Genomic DNA, 14,476 nt, shown 5'->3' on the forward strand with positions numbered 1-14,476 from the left:
ATGAAAACTTACGATCACACAAAAGTCTGCATAAGAGTCTACACAGAGCCCCAAATTGGAAACAGCCCAGATGCCCTTCAATGGAGGAAATAAACCCTGTCCCATCCATATTATGTATGGAATACTACAGTAGTAAAGGAGTAAACTACTGACACACACAACAGCCTGGCTGAATCTCCAGAGACGTATGCTGAATGAAGAAAGCCGATTCCAAGGTCACATAATGCTGGAGTCCATTATGTAACATTCTTGAAGACACAATTATAGATATGAAGAACAGATCAATGGTGGGAGCAGGTAAGGGAGGTGCGGGTATAAAATTGCAATCTGAGGGATCCTTGTGGTATTGGAAATGTTCTGTATCTTGACTATATCAGTGTCAACATGCTGGTTTTGATATTGTGTTATGGTTTTGCAAGATGTTACCATTGGGGAAAATTGGGTAAAGGATACACAGGATCTCTCTCTCACATTTCTTATAACTGCATATAAATTTACAATCTCTTAAAAAAAATTAAACAGAAAGAAAGAAAAGAAAAAAAAAGAAATGATTATCAGAAAAACAAGAGAGATGTGTGTCCTGGTCCCCATACAGAAATGTGTCTTGAATCTTTAACAGTTGAGGAGTTCTGATTTCTTCCACTGAGTATGGAGTGGAAAGGGACAAAGGGGAGTTTTTATTCCCTGGAAACCCTACATTTCTATGGAAACTGGATACAATCGCTTAAACCATATTTTTCTTGGGAAATAACTGGTCACCAAGCCCAACCAGCACATACCTCAGAACCTTCCAGAAAGCCTAAGAAAGTGCAGGTAAATCTCTTGTCTCTAGAGGGTGCCACCTGACAGAAGCCCGTTTGTCAGCAGGATGTCCTTTACATTGGCCATGAGGGCACTGATTCAAGACTCCCAGATGTGGGAGAAATTTGTCTGGGGTGTTGCTTCAGCCACATTTCATCAGGAGTCTCAGGTTGGCTCAGGTCCTGGACCCCAAGCAGCTTCTAAAACCTGCCCTTGACTAAGGAGCCCATCAGATTCCACATGAAGACAGGAGGAAGTTGCAACAGCTCATCTCCCCAAGGACTGCTGCTTGCCCACCAACTGAAGAGTTCTGGAACTTCCCTCCCACAACAGCCTTCAGCATCCTGCCCACTTGGATCTCTCCCCTTCAGTGCCTATGGGGTGCTCACAGATCACTGCAGCTCTGGCTTCGTTCCCTGCCCAGTACAGATATGGAAATAAAGGGTGTGAACCAAGGGTGACACTTTGAGCATCACTTCAGTCAAGAGGCCCCTTGACTTTTTCCCAGAGCAAGTGAGCACTGGCAGGGCGTCAGGCTCCATAAACAGAGACCAATTCATTGTCCTCCTTTTGCGTCTCCACATTTTGTCTCAATGGCAGTTGCCATTCAACTGCCACATCGTCTCCTATATTTGATTCACATTTTCTGCTCACCAGAAAACCAGTAGATCTGGGCTCCTCAACCAGCAGGTTCTGGTCAGTGGGCTTTGGTCAACATCCAGCTGATATCCACAACCATCCCTTGTGCTGACTGGAAGGGACTTGTCTTGCCTTCCACCACGAAATCAGCAACTTAAACCCTCAAACTGAACTACATACAGGTCAGCTCCTTCTTGCCTGGGAGCAAGATTAGGGTATGGTACTCCCCATGTGCCTAACAGCACGCACATCCTCTCCTTCCCATGGTAGTCGCAGTAAGATTTTAAGAAAATAAAGAGTAATGTATTACTCTTTAAAAAGTACATATAGAAGATTTGATAAAACTGGGATAAATATTAAAAATACCAAACCATAGTACAGAGCGTAAACCAAAAATAGGTTTACACTTGTGAGTACATGAGTTTATTCTTGTATTATTTTCCACACAAACAACTTTAAGCTTACTTTTGCTCCACCCTATATTTATGCAACTAGAACCAATTTGCCTCTGATCCAACCAATTAGTTGGGTCAGAGGCAAACTGTGGCTTAATATAAAATGACATCTTTACCCAATTCCCTTTTTTCCCAATTCTTTTGCCACTTGCCAAAAGAATTTCACGTATATTCACTCACACATAACAATAGAAACCTAGAGATTAAATCTATGAATATAAATGTCAGAAAAGATAAAATATTGCAGATTTTTCAGTTTTGAAAATAGGCCACATCTTCCAAGGGAAGAGGGCAACTCATAGGCACTGTGTGAGGCTGCTGTTCTCCCTTCCTCGGGGAGCCTTTAACCCACATCACCTTGAGGTTCAATTGGTGGGGGAGTAACTTAGCCTCCTGGGACTATGCTGGGTGCTAGGGCATGACAGGCATGTTTGGGGAATTTCTGGAACCTACAGCCTGAGCTGGGAGTGTGCTCTGAGGCACCCATGCACCTGGGCTTCTGGCCACAGCCCTGAGGACAGGTGAGGGAAAGCAAAGGGGGCAGTCCCTTCAAATCAACCCAGTAGGGTTGTTCTAGTCTAGAGGAGTGACATAGTAACCTAAGTGGAGTCCCCCCCAACCTGTTAACACTCATCTTTGGATCCTCCTGTTCCCCCCCCCCCACCCCGCCGCCCCCGTGCCAGGATACAAAGCTCATTTCACTGTTACTCATGGTTAAAAAATGCAACCATCCTGATAGAGATTCAAAAAAACAAAATTCACACCTGAGGGAGAAATAAAGCATATTGTGACTTCCATTGAAGTTAAGCTTTGATAAGACTGGTGGGGGGTGGGGGGAGGTGGTGAGAAAGCAAAGGGAATGAGTCTTGGGCTCCTGAGGCAAACTGGGAGGTTCAAGCAACAAGACAGACTGCCGAGTGCACATTTCAGCCAGGCATCAGGTTGTTTTTAAGTCGTTTTCCAAATCCCAGTAATACAGGACCACACTTCTGTACACGGAATTAGATGATGTGCCCATTACGTGGGATCTAGCAGAGCTTTGATTAGAGTTTCTGTCATCATGTACTAACTGTGAGTAGTTGAGTTCTGGAGCAATAGTTTTCCCTTCAATTTTCTTTCTAAGAGGTGGCTTATGTCACTTTACATATTAAATTTCAACGATATGTCATTAATTTAATAAGTGTTGCTTTGTATTAACATGCTGAACACACTGTACAGTAAAAACACAACTTCTACAGTTGCTTCCTTAAAACCCTCATGGCAATTCTGAAACCAAATGCTATTAATGTTGTCAGTTAAACAGATACCCAAACATAGGTTTCAGTAGGTAAATTAAAAATAAAGGTGAGTTTTCTAGAATGATACATAGGAAGCCATTAACAGTGGTTCTCTGCAGGAGAGAAATCAAGTGACTAAAGGATGACGGGAGATTTACTTTTCTCTATATTCTTTTGTACATTTTGAATTGTTTACCATGTGTGTAGATTACCTATTCCAAAGGAAAAAATGAATTAAAATACGTGAAAATTAAAATATCCCAAACCTAACTAGAAACTGTCAATATTGAATATTCCTGTTATAAGTGCTTTTTCTTAAAACTTCTAAAGATGAAACAAGCTCTGCTGTTTAAAAAAGGCCCACCTTCCTCCAGTCCAGCATTTCAGTATCTGTGTATAATTGCTTTAAGGAGTGGGTAAGCATGCATGAGTGGGAGTTAAAAATGCATTTAATCATCCCCATCCCAGGTTTGACAGAAGTGTGGTAAGGAGGGCCATCTGTTTTGTTTGAATGAGAAATGACCCACCATTCTGATTTCAATTAGCCTCTTTGTAGCTTTGTGTCTGAGCTGCTTCCATGGGGAACAGTTCAAACTAAGTGTAGAGAGGAGCTGCCCAAGTTCTGTCAGTGCTGATTTGTTTTAGTGTATAAGACAACGTCATTGGATGCACATTAAGATGTGCAATTTTATGGAATTAAAATAGCATGTTCTGCAATCTGACAGCTAAACAAAATGTTGAAAAGGTATCTTTAAATCATTACATCAATTTACATATTTAAAATTGGCATCATTTATTATCTAAATCCCTAGTTTCAATCAATAAATATATGTCTACTGCACGCAAAATACTGTTATGCCCTGGGCATGAACCAAACACGATAGAAGTGGTGGATCCTGCCCTAGAGAAATTTGTGATCTACTTGGGAGGATGAGTCTGAAAAGTTTAACAATAATTTGAGTAATATTTAAGACAGTAATAGCAGTGCTGTCAAACATTAGTATGTAGCTAATTACTATGAGTTCAGAGGATGGAAAGGAATTACTTTGGCCAAAAGTTTTATATTGGGAAAGCAGGACTGAAACACACGCCATTGAACTCTGAAGTCAGTGTCCCCTCAAAATCACCCTTACTCACATTTTACACACACACAAACACACTGGGCAGGTTTACAAAGGTGGGTGCATTGCCTCTAAAATGACTAAGGGTCACCCAAAGATGCATCACTACATTGATGAAGGTTCAAAGTCACCACCGTGGCTCTAGGAAAGCCAGCCTAAACCTTGGCTCTAGTTGTCACTGACTTCCAGGGTGTGTTTGTCAGACACCAGATTCCTGGGCCCTTATCTTGCACAGATTGCTCAATTCTTTGATAGATTCACGTAATGGTTCTTAAGAAAGTCTTATGAATGGGAGCCATTTTTGATGACAGCTAGTTTGGGTGTCAGTAATAACTGATTCACATTTCCCACTGTACTCATGTGTTCCCAGTCCTTACCATCTGGTTCCTTGATGTCCCGAAAGAAGATTCTATCACCTTGGCTCTGCGGCTTCATCATTTTCTCAATCATGCCCCCTCTTCTCAAGGACTTGGTGAAGTTTTTCAAAGGTTACCTCATATGAGGCAGAGGAGTAGAAGTCTGGAAGGTGTCCTCTGAATCCTGGTGGTGGTGGCCACTGAGTGCAATCATGGCCCAGCAGCAGTATCATGGGATGGGTTCTGAGTCCCCAGCTCCTTCCACCCAGCACTTTTGAAGCAGAAAACTAGTGTGGCTAACTCTAGCTACCACCTTAGTTTATTGCTGTACATGAGATAGTCCCAGTCAACATGCTACGTTATAACTTGTAGCATTAGCCAGAAGAGCATTATTCATTATTCACTCTGACTCACCCCTTTATGTTTTTTGTTTTTTGCTAATGATGATAACTAAAAAACATTTAGCTCATATTTAGGAAGAAAATCAAATTTGAATTCTATGTAAACAATGTCATTGATTGTAAGGTATCAGTAAAAACTCACTTTTAAAAAGTAAATTTAATTTATCATTTTTGACTTATAGCTATTATATTTTTAACTCTTTTCAGAGAAATGAATGATGTATTTATTTATCATGGCCAATACATTCATGTGGCCCAGACTACTTTTTTGCCAAACATATCCAAAGGAAATAATAGAGAGGATCTTTTGGAGCTTGTGTTTTCTTATTTACAAAATAATTCATTATTAATTGAAATGCCAAATATATCAGCAGGTCAAAGAATGAAAGGGAAAAGAAGCTAATTAAATGTATATTAAAAAAAGGTATGAAGTTCAAATAAGCAAGCTGAAGAAATCCAGTAGAATTTCAAAAGCTACAGGAAATGTGCAAATATGATGATTTCTAATGTTGAGACTTCAAATCACATTGAAGGAGAAAACACATCAGTAGAAGAAAACAGGCTTTGGTTCTATCAAAGTAAAAATACCTGGCAAAGCAGAACATTATTTTCTGCATACAATTCTCACTGTAGGCATGATGTAGCCACTGTCTATTCTAGCTACAGGAGAAAAATACAAATAAGGAAATAATATATTTCTTCATGACATATATTTACATATTGATGATACCAGAATATCCTGCCACCCATAGGCAGAAGCTGAAGAATTCATTCTGTTAACAGAGGTTATTTATTGTGTTCATTAAAAAGCCAGCCTTTATAAAACCTAAAGTTAATAATTCAAAAAAATCTTTAAGACTTATGTTTTATAATTTTTAAAGTGTTTTGTGACTTGTGGTATTGCATAATCTTAGCTAGTGACAGTATGAGGAATTGAAAGCACAGATTTAAGGTATTTTCAAGTCACAACAAAGGAACCAGATGCCCATTTAGGACCACATAGCAACTTCCGGGCTGCACTACGCACAAGCTTATATGTGGTATGACAGACACAGAAAGGTCTACATTTACTTCCCCCAAACTGTCTCATTACTTAAATAGTACTCTTTCCAGTCACTCCTTCCAATTAAAGCTCTGATTATATACCACAAAATTTAATGTGCAAATGTTAAACAGCATTATTAAGATTTTATGTTGACACTGCTTAGATGGTCAAATTAGCCAACAGTTGGGACACTGAAAAGATGACATAACTAAATTCTGAAGTGACAAGGAAAAACAATTCAGAAAACACATGACTGCCTTCTTGGCACCATGGCAAACAGGATAAGACAGATAGAGACCATGTCCCAATGAGCTTACTTGTAATCTTAGTGGAGGGCAGAGAGAAACCTGATAAATGACTACATTGTAAAGTATGAAGGAAGAGATCTTTATCAATGAGGGCTTTTTAAAAAAAAAAAGATTTTATTTATTTATTTTTAGAGAGAGGGGAAGGAGAAAGGGAGAGAAACATCAATGTGAGGTTGCATCTCCTGCGCTGCCTACTGGGGACCTGGCCCACCCTTTGGTTTGCAGACCCACGCTCAATCAACTGAGCTACACCAGCCAGGGCCCAATGAGGGCTTTTAAAAACTTTTCCAAGCAGCTGAAGTTCACTGGTTTTCTGAGCAATTCTGGTCATACCAGAAGCAGGACTTCTACAAACTTAGCCCAGAAGGAGCCCTTTATCTTCTAAGGTATCATTCTCCACCAGCGCTCAGAGAAGCACAGCCTCGGGGCTCAGATCACTGTTCTTTTTCTGGCGTATACTCAAACTAAGGAAAAGACTACTGAGATTCTAACCAACCACCTCCACCTGCGGCATGGACCAGGGCGCTTTTATCCCGAAGAACGTTCTAAACATATCATGGCAGTACGGCCAGCTCGTGCACTGCCTTTCTCACCGCTGGTCTTTTCTTGCCTTTTCATAGCCTCCTTCTGCATCTTTCCCACCTTCTAAATCTTTTCCTTTAATACTTTTATTTTTCCAATTTCCTTTTCATTGCTTAAGTGTGAAATATAGTTGCTACTCAGTGTCAAGAAAAAGAAAATAAATTACATCAACACAGTAAATTGACTGTTTTAATCACTAAGCTAATTGTTCACTGAGAAAAAAAAAGGAAGAAACTTAACTTTGATCAACAAAATTAGCCTGGGGTCTGAATCTGGAGTTTTTATAAAACCTTTTCTTTATGTAGGCAACCAGCCTCTCTCAACACTACCTTAAAAATATGATATATGAAACACTGAATATACTGCAAGAGGTATACAAAATAAATTTGAAAGGAACTTTTCTATTTTAAATATTCTATGTCAGAGTTACAAATAACTAGAGTTCCTTCAATCTTTAAAACAGGTCAATCTTTTTTAAAAAAAAGGTTATCAACATAAAATCATTGAGTAAGATCCCACCAACATCACGTGAGCAACAGTGAGTGATTTTAGTTGTAAGTTTAATGACAGTATCTGATCTGCTTTCATGAGCAGCAAGCACTTAGCCCCTAAAATACAAAATGAATATTCTCATAGATATAAGCAGACTAATGTTTCTGAAATCCTAAACTTCTATATTCCACATAAATGAATTTCAATTAATCAGATGTATGTGAAAGAGAATTGCGAAAAATAAAAAAAAAGTTATTTCTTAATTCTAAGAAATAAAATTATTTGTGAAATCCAAATTAAGACAATGTAATCATAGAGAGGAAGACTTGCTTGTCATTGTTGATCATAAAAATCAACTTTTTAAAACAAAAGTGCTGTATTTTGAAACAGGTCAAAAACATAAAATCCTTAATGACAATGTAGTAAGGCCCATATCAACTAGACTTACATAATTAACTTATCTAGCTAGAAATGCGTGACTGAAATTCCCATTACTGCCTAATGGTGAAAATTTTGTATTTGTCACAAAGCCCAGGACACTGGAATTTCATTTAGATCAAAACTCAGAAAGTGCTACATTAACAAAAATCAGTAAAACTTGATAAAGTCATATAACTCATTTTAAAACACCATTATTTACAGATTCTCTTTGAATATGCAACAGGTAATGATTCAGTGAAGATGTTTTTACAATATTTATTAAGATAACAAAATTTATAAATTGAACGACTCAGAGGCACATAGTTTAAAAGGCCAATACCATGGGAATAATGAAGTCAACACAGAAAAGAAGGTATGAACAATTACAACCAATACAGAATTTTTTTAAAATGCCTTCCCCCAATAAACACATCATACGAATCATCCTTCAAAATTACCATGATAAAAAGTTATTTCCTTCAAAGAAAAATAATTCTTCCCACCTACTGAGCCTAGAAAATCCTATTTACAATGAACTGTCTGGCATTTCATCAATATTGTTTAATACAGCCTCCTCTATTACTGCCATTAGAAGTGCTGAAAATTTTATAGCTATTGTATTTACAAATACACATAATATTTAAATTTGCTCTTCACTGAGAACAACTCAATATATACTTAATAAAATCACAATACAAATGTTTTGGTGTTGAAAACCCATTTTGTGGGGACAAGTATATGGAAAGAGGTGTATTTAGAATTATGTTGTTTCTGAAGGATTACTAGGCCAATAAGTCTGATAAAACTCAACGTAGTCACAAAAAAGATCTTTGCTGTTGAAGAATTTATTTCTGTTTTTACTGGGAACACTGGGCTTCTTCAGTCAACCTTCACCACACTGTAAATTTTGGTAACAAACCAAAAGCATGCAAAGAAGCCAATTGTTCCTATAAAAGAAAAAAACAAAAATAAGCCCTTTTTAAAAGGAAGCTTCATGTTCCTACACAAAAATACAGACTTAAAATGACTGATTCCTCAAAAAAAAGTCACAAAACTAAGAACTATTACCTTTCAGAAATATACCATAGATCCATAAGCTTTTAAAAAATATATACAACCACCTCAGGTAAAATTTCCTACAGAAACTGAAAGAACTTTTTATACTGTAAGTTACCTAAGATTTCTATAATAGATTTTTTCTTACTACATGCAAAAGTCTGAAATTAAAGGATGAAAAGAGAGACAATTTTCCTTTCTTATTTAAGAATATTTTATCATAAAATGGAAAGTTGCTATTAAAATTAATTCAAGTTACAATATGAATATCTTAAGCAGAGTATCAGAGATTAAGCAGAGATTCATAGAATAATTAACATGGGGATATAGTTATTGGGAGTTACCAGTTTTTGAAGAACTATAATAACATAATTCAAAAACTTTTTACAAAGTGTTAAGAGTGATATATTTAGGATAATAACAAAGATGCACCCCACTGAAAATAAGGGGTGGCGTGGTACCAGAGGACAGAGCAGCTCTGTAATGACCTGTGTATAACATCTTTGGACTAGACCACTGAAATTTACAGACCCATTTATCTTATTAAACAGGGATGATTTTATATGCCCTAGCTACCCCCATAGACTTTCATAAAGAGTAAATAAGATGATTCATAAAAAAATATATGCCTTGATTTTCAGGTATCTTCATCAATCTAGATTCTAAAATATCTGAATGCTAGATGGGTGAGACTCCAAGGGAGTAAGTAATTAACAGCCCCATGGTTGGTAAGTAGGACCAGAACTCAAATTCCTTTTTTCTGACTTCAAGTGTAGTACTCTTTTAAACTACACCATGCCAAGATTTACTAAACATAAATTTACAGATTCTGTTTTGCAAAAGGATATAGACTAAATTATGAAACTGCCTAATATATTTTTTAAAAATAGGCATACCATTTTTTTTCCAGGATTACCCTCCAAAAACAGTCAACAGGTGGGCATGCATAAGAATACATAGGGGACATACATACTCCTTTTATAAGTCTTATATTTAAAGTCTCAATGGTTTTCACCATCGTTTTAAATATAATATAAAGAAAAAGTACTAAATGAGATCTTCTCAGTCAAGTAAGACCTTACTATAGGAAGTTATAAACATTATTATGTCATTCTTAAATCTTACATGTATCGAGTACCTACTATGCACAAGTCACTGTTTTGGAGGACGTACAGTACCTTTTGGATATTCAAAGGATCATTAGTAAGCTTAGCTTGGGAAGAGCTTGGGGTTCATTTTAGAAAAGTCATGGTGAAACATAAATATATTTAAACAACCTTATGCTTAGTAAGAACTTCAAGATAATGAGAAGGTATGTTAAAATAAGAAAAAACATTTTATCACCATACTGACAACCCTAACAAAGTTTATTTTGTTCTTAATAAAATACTTTTAAGTATTATTAAAAATATGAATAGATATGTACATACTAAAAGTGACATCTTTCTTTATGTGACAAACTTTTATTTTGTTTTGTAACACAGATGGACTTGGACAAGGAGTTGGGAGTCCTGAAGTAACTATGGGTACACTCCACTTTAGAAAACACCAACATTCTTATGTCTGACCAATGACAGAATACAGAATTGATGTTCAAATCCCTATTTAGTTCTGTTAAATGTTAACAGATGAGTAAAAGGGAGAACATTTCTAATTTTTAAAAACAATTTTTCCCTTTTTGGCTCCTATGTTTCCTCATATACCATGCAACACAATCTTACATAAAATTTTAGATGTACATTTTTGTGACAAAAATAGTCCCACAATTTTCGGTTTTTAGTTCAGTCATTCCACACATGTTTACTAACCATCCACAGGACTCTGAGATACAGAAAACTTTTATCCAGATAGACAGAGAAAAATACATATATAAATATCAATATAATATACACTACCATATATCCCAAGAGGTATTTGAATTTTAAAGCGGAGATATAAACTTGTAGTTTGAAATTTCTTGAATAAGAAATGCCCTATGATTATCTTTTCTTGATATCACTTATTCTCAATCTCATCTCATCTTGACTTCAAATCCCAAATTTTTACTTTACTTTTTAACTTAGACAGCTAGAGCTTTGTACTTTACTTCTGAAATGGGCAAAACAAAGACTGCACCATTCAAAGGTTATGGAGGAAAACCTTAAGATGTACTGGTCCAGGTGTGCCTGTGCTTTTTAGCACAGCAACGACCCTGTTTAGTTGTCTTTCCTCAGGTTCTGCTTTCTCACCTTGGGTTACTGATATTCACCTCACAGGGAGGCAGACTGGACTTACTTGCATTCAGGACTAAATATAAGAGAGCTGATCAGTGGCAGCCTTCATGGGTTTTATAAGGAAAATATTTATAAATACTTTGAATAAGTGGCCTAAAAACTTATTAATTAAAAACAATCATTTAAATTCTTACCTGTAAAAAGAAAGAAGATCAAAACCATTATCATGGTATAACCAAAGTACAGAATTGTACTTGCTGTTCCTGTGATTTGCAGTTTTGAAAAGAAGTAGTGTATTGCATATATTAAGAAATAAACTGCAGTAAAGCCACTAGTAAGGAACGAACGCCATTGCCAATGATAATCCTAGGTAGAAAAGAAAAAATTAAAGAACAAGAATTACTTTCCAATTAATAGATAACATGTAGCAGAATAAAGTTACTAGCCAAACATAAATAAATGAAATAACCCCCAGAACCTAATTTTTGCTAGAGATTCCAGTATTTTGCCCCTACTAAACTTTGTTAATTTCCCTCTTCATTAAAGGGGCTAAGAAGCATCCCTTATCTTTGGTGGAGCTAATTAACACCAGCTAAAAACATATGGAAAAATCTTAAACAGTTTATAAACAATGAATAATGAAGCGTTAAACTGTATTTTTAAAATGTATGCTTCCCAAAGAAAAGCAATATATTTTTTGCTTATTTACATAGTTTATTTACAAAGTTTACTTACATTTACACAGTTCAAAATTAATACTTCTTATCTTATAGTTTAGACAACTATGTTAGGAAGAAAATTAAGTCTATTAAGGCCTGGATGAAATCCATTTTCAGCTTTATGATATACTATCATAATTTAAACAAGGTAAGTTTTAGTAACGGTTCTTACTTTTACTTCTAGCCTATGGCTGAGAAGGAGATTTGGCGAAAGAAATACTTCACTACCTCTGCTACCCTTCTAAATATGTGAAAAATAAATATATTTTAAAAGCATACCAAGATTAAAAATACAAAAGAATCCATACACAAAAATTACCATAGCTAATAAACAAATTCAGCAATGTTATAGGATACAAAATCAACACGAAAGTCAGTTATGTTTTTATGTATCAGCAATGAACAATCAAAAAAAGGAAAATAAAAAGAAACCTAAAACATTTACAACAGCTCCAAAAGAATACTGAGGAATAAATGTAACTAAGGAGGTGAAAGACTTATACACTGAGAACTACAACACATTGCTAAAAGACATTAAAGGAGACTGAAATAAGTGGAAAGACATCCTGTGTTCATAAATTGGAAGATTTAATATTGTTAAGATGGAAATTTTCTCCAAAGTGATCTACAAATTCAATGCAATCCCTATAATCATTTTTTTTTTTTTTTGCAGAAATGGCAAAGTCAATCCTCAATTCATATGAAATTGCAAGGGGCCCTGAACAGCCAAAATAATCTTCAAAAAGAAGAACAAAGATGGAGGTCTTAGCCCAACAGTGTGGTACTAGCATAAGGACAGCGTATACACCACTGGAATAAAATTGAGAATCCAGAAACAAACCCATACGTCTACGGTCAATGAATTTTCAACAACTTTGCCAAGACCATTCAATGAGGAAATAATAGTCTCTTCAACAAATGGTGCTGGAAAACTGGATACCCACATGCAAAAAAATGAAGTCAGATCTCTTAACTAATAACATACACAAAAATTGACTGAAAATGTATCAATCAATGATCTAAACATATGAGCTAAAATTATACACTTAGAAGAAAACATAAAGGTAACTATTCGTAACCTTAGATTTAGCAATGATATCTTAGATATGGCAACAAAAGAAAAAAGTAGATAAAATCAGACTTCATCAAAATTAAAAATTTTCATGTAAAGGACATCATCAAGAAATTAAAAAGACAACTTACAGAATGGGAATATTATTTGCAAATCATTTATTTGGTAAAGGTCTACTATCAGAATATATAAAGAACTCTTACAACTAAACAAAAAGATAAACAACCCAATTTATAAATGGGTAAACAAACAGGGTAGACATGTCTCCAAATAAGATACACAGATGGTCAACAAACAAAATAAAAGGTGCTGAACATCATTAGCCACTGGGAAAATGGAAAACCACAATGAGGTATTACTTCACATACACTAGGATGGCTATAATTTAAAAAAAAAAAAAAAAAGGAAAAATAATAGTGTTGGCAAGGACATGGAGAAATTGGAACCCTTATGCACTGTTGGTAGGAATGTAAAATATTGCAGCCACTGTGGAAACCACAGTTTGAAGTTTCCTCAAAAAGTTAAATGAAGAATTACCACATGTCTCAGTAATTCTACTTCTACATGTATACCCCTCAAAATTGAAAATAGGTACTCAAATATTTGTACATGAATGTTCACAGCAGTACTATTCACAATAGCCAAAAGGTAGAAACAAACCTAATGTTCATCAATGAATAAACAAATTGGGGTATATCTATACAATGGAGTATTTATTCATCTGTAAAAAGAAATCAAGTACTGATAACTTGTTACAATATGCTGAACCTTGAAAACAGTCTGCTAAGTAAAGAGTCCAGACCCAAAAGCCTACACAATTATATGAAATATACAAAATAGGTAAATCCATAGAAACAAAAGCAGACTGGTGGTTGCAAGGTCTGAGGCAGAGGAAGAGGGGACTAGGAAGTACCCCTCTAGGAAATATGAAATTTTGTTTGGGCAGGGGGGTGATGAAAATATTTTGAAAATAAATGGAGGTAGTGGTTATGCAACACTGTAAATGTAGTAAGTGCCAATGAAATACTCACTTTAAAACAGTTGATTTTATGTTATCTGAATTTAACCTCAATTAAAAAAATGTTTCTTTAATCCTTGCCCAAGGATATGTTTAATTGACTTTGAGAGAAAGAAACATCAATGTGAGAAACATTGATTGGTTGCCTCCTGTTATGTGCCCTGAGTCAGGATTGAACCCGAAACCTACGTCTGTGTCCTGACTCAGAATTGAACCTACAACCTTTTGGTGTACAGGATGATGTTCCAACTGAGCCACCCAGCCAGGACTAACTTCAATTTTTAAAAAAAGTATCTCAAGTTTAACAAAGTTAGATTTTTATGTCCTGTATAGAAAATAACTTATAAAAGAATTACTTAACACACTCTAAATCTTTAGACAGCAACTCTACCTATTACATAAGGATATCATTTTGCCAGGTTGCCACAAATATCACTCATTACAATGTAATGTTTTAATATTAAAATCTGTTTATTTTTCCTAAATTTTTGGTCTATAAAT

The 14,476-nt window shown here is 35.7% G+C and overlaps 1 protein-coding gene across 1 annotated transcript in view; it reads right to left on the reverse strand.

Moving 5' to 3' along the window:
* Positions 1-8,159: 8,159 nt before the first annotated feature.
* Positions 8,160-14,476, reverse strand: part of TM9SF2 (transmembrane 9 superfamily member 2) — an 80,528-nt gene continuing 74,211 nt past the window's right edge. Inside the window, exons 16-17 of the mRNA XM_024578943.2 lie at positions 11,361-11,532; positions 8,160-8,844 (exon numbers count right to left, since the gene is read on the reverse strand). Of these exons, the coding sequence (XP_024434711.1) occupies positions 8,777-8,844; positions 11,361-11,532 (240 nt within the window). The 3' untranslated portion in view covers positions 8,160-8,776. The remainder of the gene's footprint in view (positions 8,845-11,360; positions 11,533-14,476) is intronic.

This window comes from Desmodus rotundus, chromosome 13 (genome assembly GCF_022682495.2).
Source record: "Desmodus rotundus isolate HL8 chromosome 13, HLdesRot8A.1, whole genome shotgun sequence".
Classification (NCBI taxonomy): domain Eukaryota; kingdom Metazoa; phylum Chordata; class Mammalia; order Chiroptera; family Phyllostomidae; genus Desmodus; species Desmodus rotundus.